The sequence below is a fragment of the Thermobia domestica genome, chromosome 1 (genome assembly GCF_964235325.1).
Source record: "Thermobia domestica chromosome 1, izTheDome1.hap1.1, whole genome shotgun sequence".
In the NCBI taxonomy this organism is placed as follows: domain Eukaryota; kingdom Metazoa; phylum Arthropoda; class Insecta; order Zygentoma; family Lepismatidae; genus Thermobia; species Thermobia domestica.
In genome coordinates this window covers 116,122,910-116,146,437 of record NC_137454.1, presented here as the reverse complement: position 1 = coordinate 116,146,437, position 23,528 = coordinate 116,122,910, and the positions used below count along the sequence as shown (strand labels likewise).

General features: G+C 36.3%; 2 protein-coding genes across 4 annotated transcripts in view; both read left to right on the top strand.

Moving 5' to 3' along the window:
- The window catches only part of LOC145688248 (uncharacterized), a 211,348-nt gene that overhangs the window by 91,561 nt on the left and 96,259 nt on the right, over positions 1–23,528 (top strand). The window contains exon 1 of one of the 3 annotated variants that reach the window (XM_081762200.1): positions 7,239–7,320. The exons of the other annotated variants lie outside the window; for them this stretch is intronic. The gene's annotated coding sequence lies outside the window, so the exon portion shown is untranslated. Of the gene's footprint in view, positions 1–7,238; positions 7,321–23,528 lie in introns of those variants that run through there. 3 annotated transcript variants of the gene reach the window in all.
- Positions 15,478–22,042, top strand: LOC145666502 (uncharacterized). The gene is made up of 2 exons (XM_081733776.1): positions 15,478–15,655; positions 20,646–22,042. The coding sequence occupies exons 1-2, from the start codon at positions 15,495–15,497 to the stop codon at positions 22,027–22,029; spliced, it is 1,545 nt and encodes a 514-aa protein (XP_081589902.1). The 5' UTR covers positions 15,478–15,494; the 3' UTR covers positions 22,030–22,042.

Below are 23,528 nucleotides of genomic sequence, written 5' to 3'. Positions count from 1 at the left end.
ATTGGACTGCTGACGATTGGAGATTAGTGTGTTTCAGTGATGAATCATGTATCTTTGTGTCTGATGAATGTTCACAATATGTGCGACGTTGACCTAGGAGGAATTCAAGTTGGAATGTCTTTAATAAACCGTAAAGCATCCTACTTCAGTCATGGTCTGGGGTGTGATCTCTGTCTTCGGGCCTGGAAGACTGTATATAGTAGAGAGGACAACGAAGCACACTAATACCTACAAATTGTTCAAGAAGAACTGCTTTCCCAGACTGCAGTCTGGTTTGATGACCTACAATTCATCTTGATGCATGATGGAGCCTCATGCCATCGGGCTAAAGCTGTGACAAAATTCTTCGAGGACAACGAAATTAGTGTTCTTCCGTGGTCAGACATTAGTCCTGATTTGAACCCGATTGAAAACTTTTGGAGCTTCATGAAAGAAAAGCTAGAGAAGAAGCACATTAGAACCAAACTTCAATTGATCAAGGAGAGCAACAATATGTGGTATCACGATGCTGAATTGAAGGCAAAATGTACTAAACTCGTACATAGGATGCCACAAAGGATAAAAGACTTATAAAGAATAAGGAATTTCATCAGAAATATTAATCTTTGTGTGAGAGAGAATTTTCTTGTAAGTGTTCCATTTTATTTTTTGTTTCCAATTTGGATATACACACTTTATAGTAATTATATTTGAATGTTACGTACGCATTGTTTTATTTATATTGAAAAGCATATCTCACACCCACTAGAAATTAAGACAGAGTTACAAAGTAGTAATTTGGACTAAGTTCGAACGTATTTTCTCACGTAATATTGTAAAAACAGTAAAATATTCAGAAACATCACAATTCTCGAATTTAATCCTCCAATAATTTAATTTAATCCTCTTATACGTATTTGGTTGGAACACCTTCTGAAGTATGTGAATGAACCTGTAAATCTAAAATTTGATCTCGGCAGTCAAATGGCATGGACAAATGGATGGTTTCCAAACCTATAGCTACTTTACCAGCACTTACCGTCATGAAATGTGTAAATCCGTTTAAATATGAGATTCAAATATTTTCAGAAACACAAAACAACTATCTTTGATCGAAAGTTTAAAACATTATATACTGTCTTACAGGATTTTAAAAATAAAATATCATTTACAAACTGTGTACAAAGTTACTGTACCAATTTCCCAAACCCACCATCCAAAATAATAATAGTAATAATGATTCGCCCACATCAAGGATTACAGAAGTGAACGAGTGCCGCTGATCACAGTGATGCAAAACGTGACACGAGTGGACACTGGGACATTAGAAAAGAATTATCTGGAGTGACGAATCACGCTGCTAATTGTGGAAATTCGACGGACATCTGTGAATATGGCACATGTCAGTTGAATGCTACTGACCGGAGAGCATGTTGTGAAATTTAGCGATAGAGGAATTATAGTGTGGGCCTGAGTCTCATGGTTTGGACTGGTACCCTGATATTGATGCCTGGAACAATGAATGCCGACTCTTACCAAACAATTCTAGACAATTCTGCACTACCTATTCCTTAACAACTGTTCAGTGGTGGGCAGTGGTGCTATTCAACCGGTTCGCTAAAACCGGTTGTTAAAATATTTCGATTTCGCAGAACCGTTTGTTATACCCAGACATAACAGTAAGTTTTACCCAGTTATACTCAGAAACAGTAAATTTTAGTTTAACTATCTTTGTTTTTAGAAATTCTTACAACTACATTGTTAAACACATGATCTCACAGAACACGGTATAAGCATTTATTTCTTAATCACAAATGCTCAGATATAAGAATGAGGACTGGGTTCACATGAGTATAGTGGTGAGGGTTATTTGAAACGCATACACACCATTAGACTATCAACAATTGTCGATCCATTACTGGATTAAAGTCTTTCCAATCCTTCTTGCATAATCCGTTTCCAAGATGTTCATAGTGCTACCTAATCTGTGATACCACCTTGTATTAGGATGTTGTGGAGGTCCCTACTTGTCACTTGTGGTATCCAGTAAAAAATTTGCTTTCGTCTACCTTGTATGGTTTGTTTCCTAAGAGACTTCTATCTATATATGTACCTATCAATTTACTATCTCTCTCTCTCTCTCTCTCTCTCTCTCTACAGAACCGGTTGTTAAAATGGGCCGTTTGCGTTTTAATATGCCAACGATATCATTCATAAAGCGCATACCACCATCACAGAACGGTTTGAGGAGCAGAAAGAGCAAGTACCAAACAGTCTTGTCCAAAGCCCCCTATTTAAAGCCTTTAGGATAAGATGGAGCACCAGTTGAAAGCCCGACTACAAGGCCCTAAAGCAACAACCTCACATTTGACATTTTGCAGGACGAATAAGAAACAATGCCTGGAGAAGTCTCCCGCAACGTTATGGAAAGTATTTCCAGAAGGGTCGAGATTGTTACCACTACAAAAATCGGATATATGGCGTACTAACTTCTTATGACCGAAAGATTAAAAATTCTTAGTGATGTTCGGTCGTTAATGGCAATGCAGTATATATAACGTTATTAGTGTGGTCCTTCATTTTGGATTTCCGAGATATTTTGAGTCTCACGTCTCAGCCATGAGAAAAATTAGTTCAATTGCATAATATTAAAAGGTGTACCAAGTGAATTCAAGTTTTGAATACATTTATAGTATACAATATGAGGCAAATGTCTATAATAGACTCCTGTATGTTGGGAACGGCTAGACGGAGTAAGACCATATCTTAGGGAGGGGCAATATCGATCTACTATTGCATAGTACCATCATGGAGTCCATCTTAGATCCAGATCTTTTTTTGATAGGAAAGAAGTCATGTGATTTATCTTTCAATAAAGATGGACGGGATACGGACAAAATCTCGCGGCCGAAACATCGCCGCCCAAAATCTCGCCGGCCAAAACCTCGCGGGACAAAATCTCGCCGGGCCAAAACCTCGCCGCCCAAAACCTCGCGGGACAAAATCTCGCCGGGACAAAATCTCGCCGCCCAAAACCTCGCGGGACGAAATCTCGCCGAGCCAAAACCTCGCGGTGCCAAAACCTCGCCGCCCAAAACCTCGCGGGACAAAATCTCGCCGGGCCAAAACGTCGCGTTGCCAAAACCTCGCCGCCCAAAATCTCGCCGGGCCAAAACCTCGCCACCCACAACATCGCCGCGAATGAAACTTTTCTTTAAAATTTACCCAATGAGTTTCTTAATATGCCATTTCACATTACAAATAATAATAATAATAATAATAATAATAATAATAATAATAATAATAATAATAATAATAATAATAATAATAATAATAGATACAAAACATCGTGTGCGTGGGCTTTCTCGGATTATTCCCGTTTCCTCCCACTTTCTTTATTCGATCATTTCCATCATCCTGGTCATCTACGTCTCTTTTAACCTACAGGACAAAATCAAGGGACGTCGTAAAAATTCATATATTATTTCATACTTTCATAAATATTAGATTTTTGTTAAAATTTTAAGTTTGTGGATGTTCTAAAGTTCACGGAACTAACCCCGTTAGTTGTCATTACTTTCCTTATGCAGACTTTCTTTCCCTATAACCAGTTTAAAAACATCCTGTCGCCCTACCTTCACATTGAAATCCTCTAATACAGATATAAAATTTTCATATGGTATCGCGGGACTTGGTCAAATACCCTTGATACTTCTTGTGAAAAACAGCGTCTTTTATACCGTCATCCTTATCATCTGTTGGAACATTTACATTTTGGTCAGGCGAGATTTTGGGTATGGCGATATTTTGGGGCGCGAGGTTTTGGGTGGCGAGGTTTTGACCCCGCGAGATTTTGGCCCGCGACGTTTTGGACAGCGAGGTTTTGGCCAGGCGAGATTTTGTCCCGCGAGGTTTTGGGCGGCGAGGTTTTGGCCAGGCGAGGTTACGGCCCGGCGAGATTTTGGGCCGCGAGGTTTTGGGAGGCGAGGTTTTGGCCAGGCGAGGTTTTGGTCCGCGAGGTTGTCGCCGCGAGGTTCTGGCCGCGAGGTTTTGTACCCAAACCAGATGGACGCATGATACACAGCAGTAGATCTCCATTGACCTTATCCAAGATATCGTCTCACTGTAGTTGTTTCAATTTACAAGGGTCTATTACAGACCATTGCCTCATATTGTATACTGCAAATGCATTCAAAACTTTGAAGTAGCTTGGAGTATCATTTAATATTACTTAATTGAGCTAATTTTATTTTTGGACAATTTTAATCCAATGTGAAACTATTTTAGGAAGGTGAGACTGAAAAAAATCTCGAAAGTCGAAAATTAAGGACTACAATATTATATATAATTTTTTACATGTTTCACTTTCAAGAAATTCAAAGATCGCAAATTAACCAGGCTTGCAAGTAATTCCTTAAAAATTAACAATTAATTTAATTAATTAAAAATTTTGCTAATTTAAAACTTAATCAATTAAATTTTGGAGGAGTTAATTTTTAATTGATATAATCGTTATAAAATTCGTAACAATAAAAAGCATTAATTGTTTTTTTTCCCTCGAAACCTATGTGAAATGTATGATCAACAAAAATTTTAATGTGGTTTAATCCAAAAACTTCACGGGCGGTTCCACTATAGAGAAGTGGATTAATATATGCCCCTTTTCTCAAGTGACCCCAGCTTGCCTTGAAGTCTGGGTTCATGAATTTATGCACTTTGTAGCGACTAAATTACCATTATTGAAGATTATATGTACTATGCACTACCATTATATGTACTTAGTATTTCGTATAACTTTGACTTCATGTACGGTACACTTATATATTTATTACATTTTAACAATATATTTATAAAATCTAAAATTGTTTTTCTTGTAAAACTAACAGTTACACAAAAAATTATTTAAAAATACAAAAGTTTTGTTGATATTTTCCTCCAATTTTATGGCTTTTGTACATCTTTATTATTTATGAGATTTTGTTTTAAAACAATAACTTTTCATAATAATCGATTATTTTTTTCATGTTCTGAATTTTATCCATTAAATTTTACATTAATTTTTCCATCTCACGATAATTCTCATTGCATAATAATGAAAACTGCCATTTTTAACTTTATTTTTAATGGTTTTTTGAAGTTAATTTTAATTTTATCTGGTATTTTCTTCTCACCTTAATTTCAAATTCTATTATTATTAATTCTTTACCTTAATTTTTAATTTTAAACTGTTAAGTTTTTCATAAATTATTTCAACTATTGAAACTACCGCATTGAACTACTATCATGCTGTTCAAGGATCACAACTTTATATTGCAGCTTCATATGAGTCACGTGTGAAATTTCTACGAAATCATTTTACAATAGTACCACTGACGCACAATTGAGAAGCTTGTTTCCAAAAGGTACTGTATATCAATTTTTCTTCAGAATTTGAGATTTTAGTGGGAACAGAAAGGTTTGTGGTAGGCCCTACTTCTGCATAAATATGATGATTAGTTGTGACAGAACGCTCTGAAACCACGTTTTAAAAAAAAACGAGCTTTAGAAACACATGGATATGTACTATATCCAGCAATTATTTGTTTCAAAACATGGTATATCCTTTCTTCATTCCATAATGTACTATATCCAGTATTAATATGTATGTCTTCCTTTTCATGGCAAAATGTACTATATCCTACTAAAACAGCAAAACGGTTCTTTTAGGCTCCTTTTTAAGTGTTCTAAATGGGAAATTTGATATTTTTCGTTTGTAAGTTGTACTGAAAGTATCCACGATTTCATTGGACAGCATCGCATTTGGCAACGACGCTACAACACTGCAGTAAACATTATTGTTGTTGATGTCACTCATTTTGCTATCAGTGCTTGTTTTTAACTAGTTTTGCACGTTAGTTTCTGTCAAACATTACACTTTTCGAGTTGTTTCTGCAATATGTTGTTTGAAGCTAGTTTAATAAATATCATAATGTTATCGAGTGCAGAAGAAAAATATAGTGATCAAGACGCATTGGGCTATTGTGCTGAAACACCACCAGAACGTTCATGGAAACGGCACAAATAGATTGGGAACTTATATGCGTTGATCTCATGTAATTAAGAATAATGTCAAATTGTATGGTTATAATGTAGTACTATATTCAGTATATATTTTAAAAATATATTTTTCTATTACCGTCTTGTATAATTTTAGTTTCAAAACATACTATATCCATTCTACTTGGTAGCAAAATATACTATATCCACATATAAAACCAAAAGCAACTATATCCATAATTTCTAAAATTTTAAGTATTTTATTAAAAATTACTAACATGGAACGGACATGAGTGTATCATCCGGACATCCGATCAAACCTAGTCCATTCGATAAACATAACAAAGATATATTCATACGCAAAATATTAGGTGCCATGGACAACGGAGTACGTCCCTCTTAGTATAAGGAAAATCGTAGACTTGCAGTGAAATAGCTATTGCATCAACACTATTCATTGTAAAGTCATGGTTTATAGTTCTTTCTCTTCAGCATGAAACAAACTTTCCAGAGGTGCTATGTATTGTGATCCATAACGTACTTGAACGGGGAAAATTGGGAGAATGTCGGGAAAATTCCCTCCAGAAATCCCTACCATCAACTTTGGCCCCCTCTAGAGTGCCCCAGGTAAAAGTACACAATCCAAATGTATCTCGAAAAATACTATAGGGGATAAGAAATGTGTGTACCAAGTTTTGTATTTATAGACGGAATAGATATGAGGGAAAATGAAGATAAACCAATACACGTATGCACACGTATACCAATACACGTTTCTTGTAAGTACATGTTTGCACAGAACTAGGTATCAGTAAAATAAATTATAAAATATTCTACTTAAATAAAATTGAATCACCATTCTACAGCAAAAATTAATGGTCATATTTGATTTGTCTATTTCCTGAAGAAATCCCAAAGTTGATATAGTACATTTTGAAACATGTTCCTTAATTGTTGCTTATCATGATTCATCAAATTATACTTCGAATTATGTCATTTATTTTCTTTTTACCCCAGCACTACAAAGTTTTAGGATTTTTAATATATTGAATTTAGTACTTTCTAAATACATTTTATAGGAATCACAGCCGTATCTTCTATAAAGATCTCTTAATTTCTTGATTTTAGATTAATGGAACCAAATATCTCCTTTTTTCTATCCAGTTTCAATTTCTTACTGTGTATGACTATATTAAATCATACATATTTTTATTTTCCCTTAGGTCTATACAAGTTACGTTTTAAGTGTGAATTACAAGAACAGTATAGTTTAGTGTACGAGCAGGTCCTTCAGAAACATTAAATGTAAGTAGTCTTACGTACAATATTGTAATTACTGTATGTACTGTATAATCACTGTATCGATAAAAGAGCATACCGTACAGTAGATATATTTAAGCCTAAATGGCATTTTCTTGGTCATTTTCGAAAATCCGAACAATTTGAAACTCCGAACTACCTGTGGTCCCAATTAGTTCGAATTTTGGACCTCTTACTGTATTACATGCTTAGTGTTGTTCGTTATTCATGCAGTGTACGCTTACTGTACTAGGTCAATGAGTGCAACACAAACAATAAACATGATGGGATAACAGTGTTTTGTTGTATATTATTGTGTTTTACTAAAACATAAAAGGATAGTGACCACTGATACAAAATAATTGTTACACCAAACACAACAACACACTGAGCATAGCTATGTGATAAAAATATATAAAGACACGAACACTTAACAGTTTCAACACACTAACTGTGTCTTCATCAGACTTCTGCTCCTTCTTCTCCACAAGAGAAAGAGTGGAAATCTGATTAAAACACAATTAGTGGTTAAAACTGTTATGTGTTTGTGTTCTTATATATTTTTATCATATAGCCTTGTTGTTTTTAGTTTGACAATGTGGAAACAAGGCCTGATTAAATAGTTATAAAATAATCGTTATGTAGACTTTTAACAAGAGGACTCTGGTTGCTTTTCCTTCATTAGCATTGTCAATACTTGTCTTGAACTTGAATGATGCTATTTGCAAACGCATTTCAAGGTGTAGTCAACTCTTCAACTTCGATTTCACACTCTACATTTTCGAAAATTGTTCGTATACAAAAGTGAAAATAAACCGAAACGCAGTGAAGATGGAATGATGGTATAAAACAGAAAATTCTTTGGTCTTTCATATATCTAGCTGGTTTGTTTCAAATGTAATAATATAGCCAGTTTATATTGGTAATTCACATTTTGTCATTCTAGTATTTACTTATTCATTTACGGGTTTTAGTGGGCTACGAACAAAGCCATAGGATCACATGCTGTCCTCTCCGTTAATCTGAGAAAACTTAAGTGAACTGGTTCCTTGCAAGTGTAATAGTCTGGAGAAATCCATTTGTTGTAAATTTGTGTTCGAAGTAGAGGTCCGCACGGGCTCGGGCCGGACTCGGGCCTACAAAGCATATATCACTTCGGGCCCGGGCCGTAAATTTTTAAATATACAATCATATTTCTCGGGCCTTCTTGGGCCTAATTTTGTAATTCTATCGCACAACTATGTTTATTGGATATTCTTTCTGGATAACTTTTAAAGCACAACTGCAAAATTAAACCTTCAATTGCTGTAAATAAAAATACAATTTTGCATTAAGTTTCTGTAATTCGGGCTTATTTCGGCCTCATTTGATTATCACACGAGCGTTGGTCGGGCTCGGGCCTAAATACTAAAACATATTTCGGACTCGGGCCGGGCCGGGCTAAAAATTCCGGCCCGTGCAATCCTCTAGTTCAAAGGACATAGACTGTTTAATCATATTAGTCCTGGATCCACAGTACATGTCGGTGAGAAAATATGGGTGCACTGAGTTTCAGTGTTGCATGGTGTTCTTTGACCTATTGCTTTCTACTTTCTTGGGTAGACATCTTAATTATGGATGGCTATCTCCAGACACATAGGACAAATCGTCTTGGTGTCGAATCATAGGATGTTGGGGTTTGAGATTTCAAATATTGCCATAAATTTGTGATATATTAAAGTCTTGTGTATATTACGTACAAAAAAGGAAAAAGATAAGGAACCCTGTGTATGTAAACTTAAAAGGATGTGAAAATAAGTTTGAAATACAAAATGGTTTATTGTTTATAACATATGTAAATACAGCATCAAATATTGTGATAGAAAATATTAATATTGCTATAATAAATTATTTGTTTTTGGCTCAAACTATCAGTAATACAAACAGATTAAAGCATTAGAAAACATTAATATCAAATCATTAAATCATTAGTGAATGTTAATTTTTTTCTGTTGTCAAAATGTAAAATATCAATACCAATACCATAAAGGCAAATGGTTCTGTAAAAAGCATTAAGTTATCTTTTCACAATTTTCACATTTTTTCCGCTCAGACAATATCTTGTGCATTGCATTTGAGCAATCTTAATATTTTCATCCTCTTATATTCTATTATTTTAGGAAATATCGCTTAAAGATTCCTTACTATGTGTTAACATTTATAAGTCCAAAGCAAAATGTAGTATGTGATTTACAACTAAATATTTTCACAGAACTTCTCACAAGACAACACAACAACATTGGGTATGTGCACACAACATTTGAAACTTCTTATACATACATTATTTACATATGTTTGTCTTACAAGAACACATGGCAGAGGTCGGAAACACTTCTCTGGCTTCAGGAAATCGTCCAAATTCCACAACATATTCATCAATGTAATTCATTTGTAATGAAGTCACAGCATGTCTGATTACAAAGATTGTGCGTCTAATGAGCATATGAAGTAGATGGCGTCTTATTGATGGGTTTAGAACTAAATCGATAAAGTTTATAGCGTAAAGCATCGAATACAGTGACGTAACTACGGAAGGTGAGGCAAACGGGGCTTGTGCCCCGGGCGCCAGATTGGGAGGGCGCCAAATTGGGCAAATATTTGGGGGAGAGTTTTGGTATGGTTGGTCAGGGGGCGCTAAGGCGAGTTCTGCGTTTTTGCGTCACTGATCGAATGTTTCTGTTTTAGTAGATCTTGTCCACATTTCGTTAAATATGTTTCTGCATATCTTATGTCTTTAGCTGAGACCAGTAAAATGAAGAAGATAATTTGTTAGTTGAGCGTTCAGTGCTGCAATTTTCGTTCCCACTTTACTCACAATATCATTGTCAGTGAGAACGTGAGCTTTGAGTACAAAACTATTCATTTCGCCTCACAGTGTATCGTGTAAGTAGGTAACAAGAATGAAATGACGCTTTTCTCCAACACAAATATACCCACTATTCTTTATACTTTTACTACTTATAGTGGCAAATTATCTGAGTAACAGAAATCCTACATCTGTATCATTGGACACCACAACAACTTTCTGGGCACCCTGTTCAACTGTCCAGTATGTATGAGGCACAATTCTATAGTCGACTTCTCCAATGTTTGATGTGAGTACTTCAGTATTTGTTACATTTCTTTTTGACTGTAAGGCAGTCAGATGGACAGTGTCATTTATTACCATTTCGCTTGTTACAAGAATTAAGCTAAGTCTATTGAAAGTTTTTCAAATATCACGTTTTTATTTGCTAGTCCTTGAAGTTTTAGTTGATTTCGAAAGGCATTCCAGACTTTTTCAATTTGGACTGATATGGGAATCTCAGATTGTAGGAGAGCAAAATGAATAGGTCCAGTGATTCTTGCTTGACGTACTATCTCACTTTCTTTGAGGGAATTGTCACAATAGCTGTCAAAAATAAAATGTATTTCTTTGGTTGGGCACATTTTAGTCGTTCATTGAATAATGACATTTATTGCTTCTTCAAAGTTTCTAAATGCAGAATTTTTTATCAATCAAAATCTACAACTACGTTAGTCTCACCCAAAATTTCTGGATGGAATGAGATATTCATCGATATTTTTTTTTATCCAAATGTAATAGCTCATGTTTAATGTTCATCATATTCAGATAACTGACTTGAATTTTACTATAGAAAGATCATAAGAGAATATTTCTTCCATTATCTAGCCTTTTTGTCTTGCAGTATCAGTTTTATTCTAAATATTTGCAAAATTCTTTGACATGATAATGGCAGGTGTCACCGTTATAGCGTTCGTGATATAGGTTCCGAAGGTGGGACACAAAGTTTTTAAATTCTATCAGTCAGTTGCCTTTTCTAATTAGTGAATCGCTCTTTACTAAATTTCCTACGTCTTCCATCTCTTAATAGACCTATTTTTTCGTTCACATCCTCAGGTACAATTTGTTTTGTCACAATGTTGTAAAATAGGAGAATAGTCCAATTTGAATGCAGTACCCTTTGCTATTATGAACTGAAACAGACACATCTGACATTGCTTCCTTGCGGCGAACTGTTGCTGTGTGACGCATTACATACACACATTTAAGGTTGCTCCAAACATTGGCAATGGCGAGTTTGGATACATGATACATCATGATTCATGATACATCAGTTACCATTCAGTAACGTATTGAGTTTCGTGTACTTTTCCAATGATTCCTCTCACACACTTTTGAGTTCGTTGAATTGTTTGTTCCAGTTTCATGTCTGGGGCCACTGTGAAAATCTCGCTGACTTTTCAGAAACTACAATCTGATCCTCCAAAAAAAAATTTCATGGTGGTAAGGACCTATTTTCTGACATTTCATTGATTCCAGGTACCATGATCCATAATGTAAATAATTGAAATGTAGTTGAATTGCTGAAATACAGGGATTAATTATTACTATTTCAACACGTACATTCTAGTTCCCTTTGCGATCAGATGTTACAAAGTTTTTGATGAGTTCTATAGTTTTGTAGAAATTGTTGATATAATTGCAACGTTTTGATTTCCTGCTACACTTATTCACAAATCTTAAATAGCAGTCTTTTCGCTGTTTATTTGAAACCTAACAACTAAGTAGAGGGGGATTTACACTTTTCTTTCAATTTGTTTTGTAAAGCCAATCGAAACTGATTTACTTCTTCAAACAAACTGTTCTATACTTTCTTTTCATTCTTACCCCAGAAAGCATCCAAAATAATTTTCTCGAGTACTAGAGAAACAATTAACATTCCTTGAAACGCCCGAAGATGATGTTTTCCGTTCAATACACTCTTGACTGAAATCACTCCAAAGATCTGTTTTAATCAGAGCATCATTGAAACATCTCTGTTTTAATCAGAGCATGAGGTACCTTTACTAATATGTGCAATGAAACATTCTCAACATTGACAAAATACTGCGAAATTCCTCTGGATTACTTGAGAACTATGTCCACTACTATACAGAATACTCCATCGCAAACGACTAAAAGGTTTGGTTGTCTCAACTCCTGTCTCATATATTTAAAGCTTTTAAGGACAGAACGAGTCTACACAATAGCGTGAACAGCTATTGGAGAAGAAATAACTGACAGAATTTCAACTTGTTTAATGATACAATCTTGGATGAAATTAAAGAATGGATAAGGACCCAAGTTGGAGATACAAGCTGACGTAGCCTAGAAACGCACCACATCGAGTAAGAAATAACAAACTTAGTTTTGAGAGCAACATGTGAATGCTAGCATCTTCATCAACTTCACAGCTATTTGGAAGAGCAGTTCTGGTTGTACTCTCTGGAGTTTAGTATTTTTGACATTTAATTTTTGGTTCAATTCGGCCCACATTGAAGTTTACAAATTCTCTTTATCAACGCAATTTTGTTGAAAAAGAACCACGGCAGTGACCATGGCGTTTGGGTATGATGGCTCCCAAACGTACCTGAGAGCGATGACTTGTCAAGAGCTACTATTGTGAAGTCTCTTAAGTTCAAGTGACTTGGTGTCGATGTGTCAACATTTTCACAGAATTTTTCAGAGTATGCAGAAAGTTTGTTTCTGAGTAGATAATGAAAGTACTAACCCGATTTAAGGAAGTTATTAGCTTTTTGCTTTTGCATCAATCATAAATTGTGTGCGTCATCATCATATGAAATGGAGTTTTCTTCATCCCATGACATACCTGATACTAGGTTATTTGGAATAGAGAAAATACTTGGAAAGTTTTGCGTTCTATTGTGTTAGTATCAGAAGTGACATCATCTTTCAGAGCATTATGATTCTGAATGTCTGCAACATCACTGTCTCCTGCCTCTGTCATGAGTAGATGAGTTTTATTAATATGAAATAGAGAGAAAAAGAACGATAAAACAATATCAGGCATCGTCGTCGTCGTCTTCTAGGATTCTAAATAGGCTGGAAAATCACATAATTCTTCACTTAATTAAAAATCTACTACCTTAATAGAATTACACAGAAGTATCCCTGCAGTCTTTACGATATTATGAGATCTAATCATTTGGGATATAACTTCAGAACTCAGATCGGGCAAAAATACAAGCAAAGGTTCATTTCGGCTTTTTGATAGACAAAACGTTGTTTTTTCCTCATTTTCACCTCATTGTTATAAATTGGAATAGTGGCATCACAGTTGCTCATCAGCTCCCTAATTTCGGGAAGCGTGAAGCCATAACCCTTACTAAGCAAAAAAATAAACTGTTTTGCTTTCTTGAATAACCGGAATCTCAGTGACAATTTTGTATTTTTCGGCTCTTCAACATTTGACAGGTGATCGTATTTTCTAAGATAAGCTTTAATGCAATTTCCATGGGCGAGTACATCGGAGGCAAACAGTTTGTGCTCACTATCTATATCTGCGATACGATCTAAGACTTCATCTTCAAAGAAATTTGTAGCTGCTAGAAACTTGTGGGTTCCTCTTCACATACACGAAACTTCTGTACTCCACTCGCTCCACCTATTGTAGCCGTGATGTGTCCGCAGATAATGCAAGGAAGGTTATGTTGAATTTCTGTTTGACTGGGTCCATGAGAGAAGAGGTTGATGACTGACAATGCTGTGCAGTCCTGTTTAGTGCTCTCAACGGGTCGGGTCGGGTCGGGTTGAAGACCGACCCGACCCGACCCGTGACCCGAATTGACTGACCCGACCCGATGACCCGACCCGACCCGACTGACCCGAACCGTGATCCGACCTGATTGACCTGACCCGACAACCCGACCCGAGCTGACCCGACTGACCCGACCCGATAACCCGACCCGAGTGACCCGACCCGATAACCCGACCCGAGCTGACCCGATTGACCCGACCCGACAACCCGACCCGAATAACCCGACCCGACAACCCGACCCGAGCTGACCCGATTGACCCGACCCGACAACCCGACCCGAGTGACCCGACCCGATAACCCGACCCGAGCTGACCCGACTGACCCGACCCGACAACCCGACCCGAGTGACCCGACCCGATAACCCGACCCGAGCTGACCCGACTGACCCGACCCGATAACCCGACCCGAGCTGACCCGACTGACCCGACCCGATAACCCGACCCGAGCTGACCCGACTGACCCGACCCGATAACCCGACCCGAGCTGACCCGACTGACCCGACCCGTTTGAGAGCACTAAAAGAAAGTAACATCAAGAAAAAGAAACAGAAAAGTAGAAAGGATGAAAGAAAGAACAAAAGGACGCAGTTCTTATATGGAATGAAATTTGACAAATACAGTATTATTTCTGAACAAAGAGCATAAGAAAATGGAAAGTCAATGACATTTTTAGAAATGGTAAGAAGGATTATTGTTGTGCGTGGAATGCGAAAAACTAACAAATTTATTTCGGGGGGAGCTTGAGCCCAGCCCGATAGCCCCCTAAATACGCCACTGAAGACAATTCTGCTCCCCTGATCTTTCACAGCATTGTTTTCAACTTTATAAATATTTTGAACGTCGCTTTTATATATATATTATGGGAACGGTCTTACCCGTCCCCCCCAATGTTGAAGACATATTTGCGCTGATGATATTCATTTGACAGACTTAACGTATTCATTTTGTGATCAGTTCTTAACTTTGAGAAGTTATTAAAAGTCACATTTGTGCTAATCGTTCAATGTATTTCAAATGATCTGCTTCTATGTAGTATATAATAACAGTATTTCTGTACTAAGAGCTACAGATGTGAAGTTAACTCATGTAATCCAGAAGCGGCTCTTGAGGGAGGTTACATGGTAATGTTTAAATTTTATCGCTAAGCTAAGGGAAGAAATACATAATGTATTTATTTTTGATGCATTATAAGGAATTAAGGCATGGAATAAGCTTTCTTTTCTTAGCTTGTAGCAATAAAATTATAATTGTTACCAGTGTGACTTCTCTCGATAGCCGCCACTGAATTATTCGCCCGAAATCTTTTCGACCGCCCCCACTGTCCTGTTCTGGATACGGGAAATTTTACGGGACACTAGGGAGTAGGAGGAGTATCTAGCCATTATAGTGTGACAAAGGTAATTCAGATTCTCTTCCTCTCCATATATATATATGATGTTAACATTTAGTGATTTTTAGTGATTTTCCACTCTCTAATCTAGTACTAAATGTTGATTGTTCGTTGGCAACCCTGCCCCTAGGAGTCATTAGTGTGTTAAATATGGAAGAAGATACTGTGTTGTGTGACGAGGCTGAAAATATGGAAGTAGAAGACTTACCTTCAACTTCCAGAAGTCAGAAGACCCGCTCCAAGTCTTCTACTGTATACGTTCATTTTGATTTCAACGAGAAGGAGAAGAAGTACTACTGCAAATACTGCAAGTAAGTATTAATTTATTTAATGTCTTATATATCTACATACAGGGCCGCCCACAGGGGAGATGTATGGCGCAAGCTGCGCCATTGAGAAAAATTTTGGGGGGATTTTAATCTACTTTCGAACTAGCAATTTTACTGTCGGAATAGCATTAAAACACGATTTTGAGAAGCTAATTTTCAAAAATTTTCCGGGGTGAACCCCCGTACCCCCTATTTCGATACTCGATGAATGAAGTACCGCGCAAGTAACCGTATGAAAGGAAAGGTTGGTTCGTTTTAAGAGAGAAGAGCCGCCCACAGAGGGATGAATGGCGCAAGTTGTGCCATCGAGAAAAAAATTGGGGGGAATAAAAAAATTGGGGAAGAATTTTACTCTAATGTCGAATAAGTAAGGCCATTTTTATAATTACTACTGCCCCTACTACTACTACAAGCATTCTATAATACTACTACAGGAAATAAAAACAACAACAAAAATAACAATTACTAGTACTATAATAACTACTGCTACACTGGGCATTGTTTTAGAGGACTTGAGTTTTGAGAAGGGAAGAGATTATTAGTTTTGGGGGGAGTGCGCCATCAGCTTTGGGGGGGATGGGCACCCCTGTCTACATAGATTTACAAATTAATTTCGAAATCATTCAACGTTCAGAAAAAGAATGCATTGATGATAACCTTTAAACAGATGGGGCCCAAGCCATTATAGGTTAAAAGTTATGGATATGAGAGAAAGTCTGCTGGGGCCTAAAAGTAATACCTGTAATGTACCATTACAATCTGTGTAATGAAATTTTTGTCGGGAGGGGTTTACTATTTTTTGCACGTACTTTACCATGCAATTTTTCTTAAATATATTTTCGGTTTATATAATATATTCTTTCGATTATTATTCAACTCAAAATTAATGTGGAAGCTTGGAATAATTAGTAGAGATTATATTTTTGGGGAATAATATCTTTATTTATAAATTACTTTGTTATGAATCTCATATATGGACATTTTAGATGGATGAGCATTGAAATTGTCATCTTAATGCTATACGAAAACATAGGCCCCCACCACCAATCTGATTTTTGGCAGAATAATTTAGACTCCCTTCGTCCCTCTGAGATACCCATATCCTCCCAACATCCGGTTTTATCCTGTTTTTACCATTTTCTATTCGTTTTATAATTTTCCATCGCCAAAACCCTTTGTTCTGATTGAACTATTTTCTCATGCTATGGTATCAAGGCGTGAGAATAATCACTTCTTGACTTGGAACAATTTAAACAACACCCACGCCAGTTTGCTCCGGATAAATATATTGGATGCTCATGGAAAAAGCCGTATTATCCAGGTAAACTTAGTTCTATCTAAGAAATAAACCATCTAGGAAGCTTTTGAGAGTACAAACTTGAAACTTCATCTGAAACAGTTAAAAACACTGGTGAAATATAGACTTCAATTCCAGTGAAGCCATGTTTCGCATCTACAAATATTGTCCGTTCACTCTAGGATGGAGGATTGTTTGCAAACAACAATTGTAATGCGAGCGTCAAAACTTTGCTTCTCAAATTACATGGTTAATTCATGGTTGCCAGGCACCTAAATCGCCAAACTAAATGTACCTACTTCTGCACTGTCATGGATAAATTATTATTACTACATAAATTGTTATTTTTGAGATGACTGAAACATTAATGTTATGACACATCGATTTAATTATGATGTAATACAATCTTACATATAATGCTCACTCAATTTTGTACAAGTGTTCTTGTTCGAAACTGTGAGAAAGCCATGTACGCCTGGCAACGTTGAGGTTGCAGTTTGTGTTGTAAACAATAAACAGAGAGAGCAAAAGATCGTTAGGTCCGCGGGACAGCGTTGTTTTAATGATAAGGCGACAGAAACGTATTGTACTGATTGTACACAGAGGCGGAAATTTCGATGCGAGTATAGGTGGAAATATTCTCGCCACATTATTGCCTGTTGGTGAAGGAAACTGCCAAGTCTAGAATTTCATACTAATTGAATGAGCTTTGAGAAGGATTAGTATGATGCAATAATTATAATAACTAACAACCATAGACTTAAAGTACTAGGAAATAAAGCATACTGCTGTAAGAAGAATAGAATACACATTGAATTATGGGTTGAAAGTACAATATAAAGCAAATTTTAACATGTAAACATTTTTAAGCAGTACAGATTTGTCCTCAGTCTTGGTGTCCTTACCAGACTCTCCAACACACACACACACACACAAAAAAAAAAACGTAATAAAATAGATAGATCGAGCGTCGAAACGAACTGCGAACGTGGGCTGCGGCTGGTCAGGAAGATTAAGGTTTTCCTCAGTCCCACGAGGTGAATGCCTAGACGGAAGTTTCTGTAAGGCCAGAGCATCTAATTTGCACAGCCTTGTTCCTCTTCCGAACAACACAAATATATATTCTCAGGATAAACTAAGCACATAACCACAGGAATATGCGATATGTTCACAATATTTCTGATATGCGTAGTATCCTCTTAGCAATTGCTAAGAATATCGCTATATCAGCTCTTTATATATATTTTAGCATGTTCTTTTCAATATGTTATATTTTTTTCAATATGTTTAGCATATTTTTCAGTTTTTTTCTACGGATATTCTTTTTAGTACATTAGCATATTCTTTTCAATATAATGTGGCCCCACGTAGCGTAGTCACTAACGCTTTCGCCTTCGGTGCGAGCGGTCACGGGTTCAATTCCCGGTGGGGTCACTCGGTCAAAAAGTGTAACGCGTTTTCAGACCAGCCACCCTGAATCAGGCCAGCCACATCGGCTACTGATAGAAAGTCGTATTTAGATAGCAGATCCTTGAGCAGTCATTGTTCTTGTCCATGTTTAACGAGAGGGCAAGTCATCAATCCTCTTTTTGATTGAAGCGTTGTTTCTATAGGTATTTTATATTTTAAAAAATCACTTTTTTGAAAACAGTTATCGTGCGGAGTAACAGACATACGGACGGATATACTAACATTAAACTATTAGTGTAAGTTACACTGCGTGATCCTAATAAACAGTGCACAGTAATAAATTTTGTTAAGGTTTTGTTTCGGGGGGGGGGTATGCACTTAGGATTTTGTTCCGGGGGGACTATGCACAACACTGGAATAAGCTCTCAATTTTTCCTTTTGTATTGCGACAAATGTTAATAAATTTCGGAGAGACTTGAGTCGAATAGCCCCCCCCTAAATACGCCACTGCCAATAAAGATTTAGATATTTTAAACATACTGTAGTAATTTGCTTAATACTGTATATGGTTATGATTTAACCTATATATGTGGCATTTATTATTAAAATTTTACTATCAAGTAACACTAGAAGTTCTGGTCTAAAACACGTTGATCACACTTATTTTTTGTAAGTTAGCCACTGAAAGTGTATGGGTCCCTTAAATAACCAGTCCCCAAAGCTGAGTACTGAAATTATTGTATTTGCGTGAAATTAGTTTACATCAAGCATTCCCCCACATCAAGCATTATATATACTAAGAAGCACACCATTATTATTATTATTATTATTATTATTATTATTATTATTATTATTATTATTATTATTATTATTATTATTATTATTATTATTAATAATAATAATAATAATAATAATAATATCCTTCGTGTCAGTGGCTTCGAGGATAAGCACAGCTTCTATTTGTATTTGTATGTGTGGTCTATAGCAACTATAGTTGCTAGAAAATACATGTTACCACAAACATATACCACATCAAAGTATGTTACTTGGACAGGAGATACTAGATGGCGATGTTAATACCATGTAGGTGGCGCTGTAATCGTAGTCATTGGTTTAAAAGCCACAATTAGACTTTTTCCCAAAAAATCTATACTAGCTTGTTTAAGTAAAAAATAGTTGTGTTCAATATCAATGGTCAATAAACAAATTATTACTGAAGTTGTTTCCCGCGAAAAACCGAATTTTTGGATATTACCTTATGTCCTGAAAGTGAGGGAATGATAGTTCGCCCCCAATCCGAAATGAGGCGGGCAAGTGACCCTTTTTGTCCCTTGGCTTAGGCGCCTATATTGACCACCTATTCATGACTCAGGTGGATGTTGTGGAGCCAGGAATTTTCCTACACCCCTAACCACAAGGCTCCCCCGAACTTCGAGGGATACCACGCAAAAAAAAAAAAAAAAAAAAAAAAACGCTGCACACACACTTCTAATACTCCCTTATTTCAAATTTCTATCATTTGAATACTCAAAATTTTTGTCAATGCCTCTTCGAAAGACTACAGAATCGCAACCAGGGATGTAATGGGGCGTATACTGGAGTATACGCCGTATGCCCACCTAATATTTTTATAGTGCAGCGTATACTCCACCTTAAATTTACGAAAGTACTAGCGTACGGAACTGGGTATAGACTATTATTTTTAAAAGCGGTCAAGGTATACCCACCAAAAATGTTAGCATTACATCACTGATCGCAGCAACTATAGGTTTCAGGTTGAATAGCACTGGGCTAGGTAAACAAAACAGCTCTCATTATAAAAAGGACATTCTTTGTCTGTTTGAAAAGGTCGTCTTTGACCTAATTCATGATTTCAATCACTAACTGATTTCGAAATTCGAACATATTAGAAAATATTCGTGAAAGTACATTCAAGCATTGTAGCTTTTTCAGTTCTCCTTTTCCAACTTTCTACCCAAAGATTTTTTCTTTGCTGCATTCATTCTCCTAGGTTAAAAAAAAAAAAAAAACTAAGATAAATACAGTAAAACACACTGAATTCCATCCTTGGGTAAAGCAAACAAACCTTCTGGCTCTCAAACGTCCAACGGATCCTGTCGAGCGCTTAGGTTAGTAACAAGTTTCACTAAAGGAATATTTGCTATCAAATGTAGCTTTTTAGAATCTATTTTTCAATTTTAAAGAAACTAATGCTAGCAAATTTTATTTAAGGAAACTAATGCTAGTAATATTATTTCTTTACAGAGCAAGCTATACCAAGGATAAAACAGCGGCAACTGGGAATTTAAAGAGACATCTAAATAACAAACATAGCCGCTTAAATGAAGACGATTCGACTAGAGCCATTACAAGATACTATTCTTCAGAGTCCACATCATCATCATCACAGAGCGGCACGTCGAATTCCAGACATATTCAATTTACAGTTGAAGAATTTCGAAAGATGCTTGTAAATTTTATTGTTAAGGGTGACCATCCTTTTACAGTAGTGGAGAAAGAGGAATTTCAGGACCTGATCAATTACGTGCGAGGATCAACCTTACCTAGCATTAAACTCCCTTGTGCGAACACGGTAAGGAACGATATTCGTGAATTTTACCAGGAGGAAAAGGAGATGATCAGAAGTGAACTTCAAAATGCTCCTGGTAAAATACACTTCATCATTGATTGTTGGACCTCCACTAATCAATGGCCTTTTCAAGGCGTCATCGCGCAGTTCATTAATTCTGAATGGGTCATTAGAACTTGCATAGTGGATCTGAGTATGCTCGAAGGCAGCCATACTGGCGCAAATTTAGCGTCATCATTTTATTCTGTATTACAAGAATTTGATCTGTGTGATAAATTGTTGTCTATTGTGACAGACAACGCAAGCAATATGAATACTTTTTTTAAAGAGTTCGAAAAGCTAATGGAAACCAATGAAAAACATTTCGATTCAAAAAATAATCGAATCCGCTGCTTAGCGCACATTGTCAACTTAGCGTGTAAGGCGGTGTTAAATTCAATAGAAAAGAAAAGTGTGGGGACGCATGACAACCTTGAACATAGTGGTGATGGCACAAACCAAGAAGCAAACACAAGTAGAGGATTACTCTCAAAGCTTCGTTTTCACATATTGAAGATTCGCTCCTCACCCCAAAGAAGAGAGAACTTCAGACGCCAATGCATAGCTGCTAATCTAAAGGAGAAGGAGTTAATCCAAGATATCGAGATCAGGTGGAACTCCACTCTTGAAATGCTAGAGCGAGCAGTCGAACTGCGTGAAGCACTCGAGTGCTCAATCCGTTCCATACCAGAGCTGCAGGAAAAATCTCTCACAGAAGAAGAGTGGAATATGATCAAAGAGCTCATCAAGCTTCTCAAGCCAGTTCAAGTTGTCACCGAAATTCTTTCCTCAGAAAATTATCCAACTATTTCTGTCTGCGCACTTGTGTACCAAAAGTTATTTAATCATTTTGAAAACTACATCACAGACCCCTTGCGCAAGTTAAAAGGAAGGAACCCTATTACAAAGGAAATATACCCAGAATGGCTGCAACATGCTGCAGAACAAGGTTGGCTGAAACTTAAAGAGTACTATCCCACATCAGATGGGCTAGTCTACATAGCAGGAACAGGTAAGTGAAATAATACTTACATAGAACTATGATATAATTTCTTACTGTTCTTGTTAATAATCTTATATGTTTTAACATATTTTCTACTTTTAGATTTTCTCATAGCAAGTGAAAATAATTCATTAAAAAAATTGCAAAATCATTAATTTTTCCATGACGAATAACTTGATGAAAAGTTTCGCGGGATTTCAACCATGTAAAATCTGTATTAATTGCCGAGACGTTCCCATAGTCTCCTTGACTATCATGAAATGAAATCTTTAGTTTAACGTCCCACGCTTACGCAAGCAAAGTGCCAAAGGAAACGGATGAAATTGCATGTGAATGATGATTAAAGAAATGGTGGAATGAAAAAATGGGAGAACCCCGAGAAAACCAACGGACACGATGTCATCTACCACGAACTCACTTAGCCTGGGATCGAACCAGGGACCCCTAGAACCAGAGGTGAGCGCCCTACCACTGAGCCACCGTGCCCCCTTCCTAGACTATCATCTTCGGGGCTTCTTGTATATTAGAGCCTTGAAGATGATAGTAAAGGAGATTATGGGAACGTCATGAAATCATTAGTTAAACACACTTATGGTGGAGATTTAGTTGAATATGTGATTAGAAAATATACTGTAGGTATATGTAAGTACATTGGTTTTGAAACACATAATCATAAACGTATATAATGCAGATTATCAAATCGTTAGTTGCAAATTTGTTCATTTTTAAAAGGTACTTAAGTATACAATTACTTTCCTGTCACTTTTTAATATTGAAATCAGAGACACTAGTTCTTTAAGTACCTAAGAAAAGCATGGCTTTAACATCTAGGGTGCGTGGGTAAAACGGAACACGTCAGAAAACGCTGTTTTTTCTGTCGGATATACACTAAAACACATACACTAAAATTTTGAAGACATGATTATTCAACTCAGTTTTAGAATAGACTTAAAAAATTGTACCAAAGATAGGGATATATATATATATATATATATATATATATATATATATATATATATATATATATATATATATATGTGTGTGTGTGTGTGTGTGTGTGTGTGTGTGCTATTCGTGGCAATCTCGTGGGAATCTTGAATGGCATTGCTTATAAATACTGTTAGTTTGATAAAATAAGTGTCACGTCTTTTTTTTTCTAAATCACAAAATTAGTAAAGATTAATTAAAAGATTATTAACTTGATATATATCCAAATACATAGCTCTTGTGATTCAGTGCTTCCTATCGAAGGACTTCGGAAAACACATTGGAGAGCCATCCTCTACTCGAGCGAAAGGTGTTCGATACGCTAGAAGTCAATGCAACTCAACATAATATTACATAATTTCGACATTTTGAGAGTAGGATAGTAACTGTAGTTTTTTTTTCGGAGAAATGGAATGATTACTTCCCAAAATAAGCACAACATTATTGATAAGAACAATGATACCGTCTACTACGTGTTGTAAGTGATAGAATGAATGTGAAAAGGTTAATTTCGAGATTTCAGAGCCAC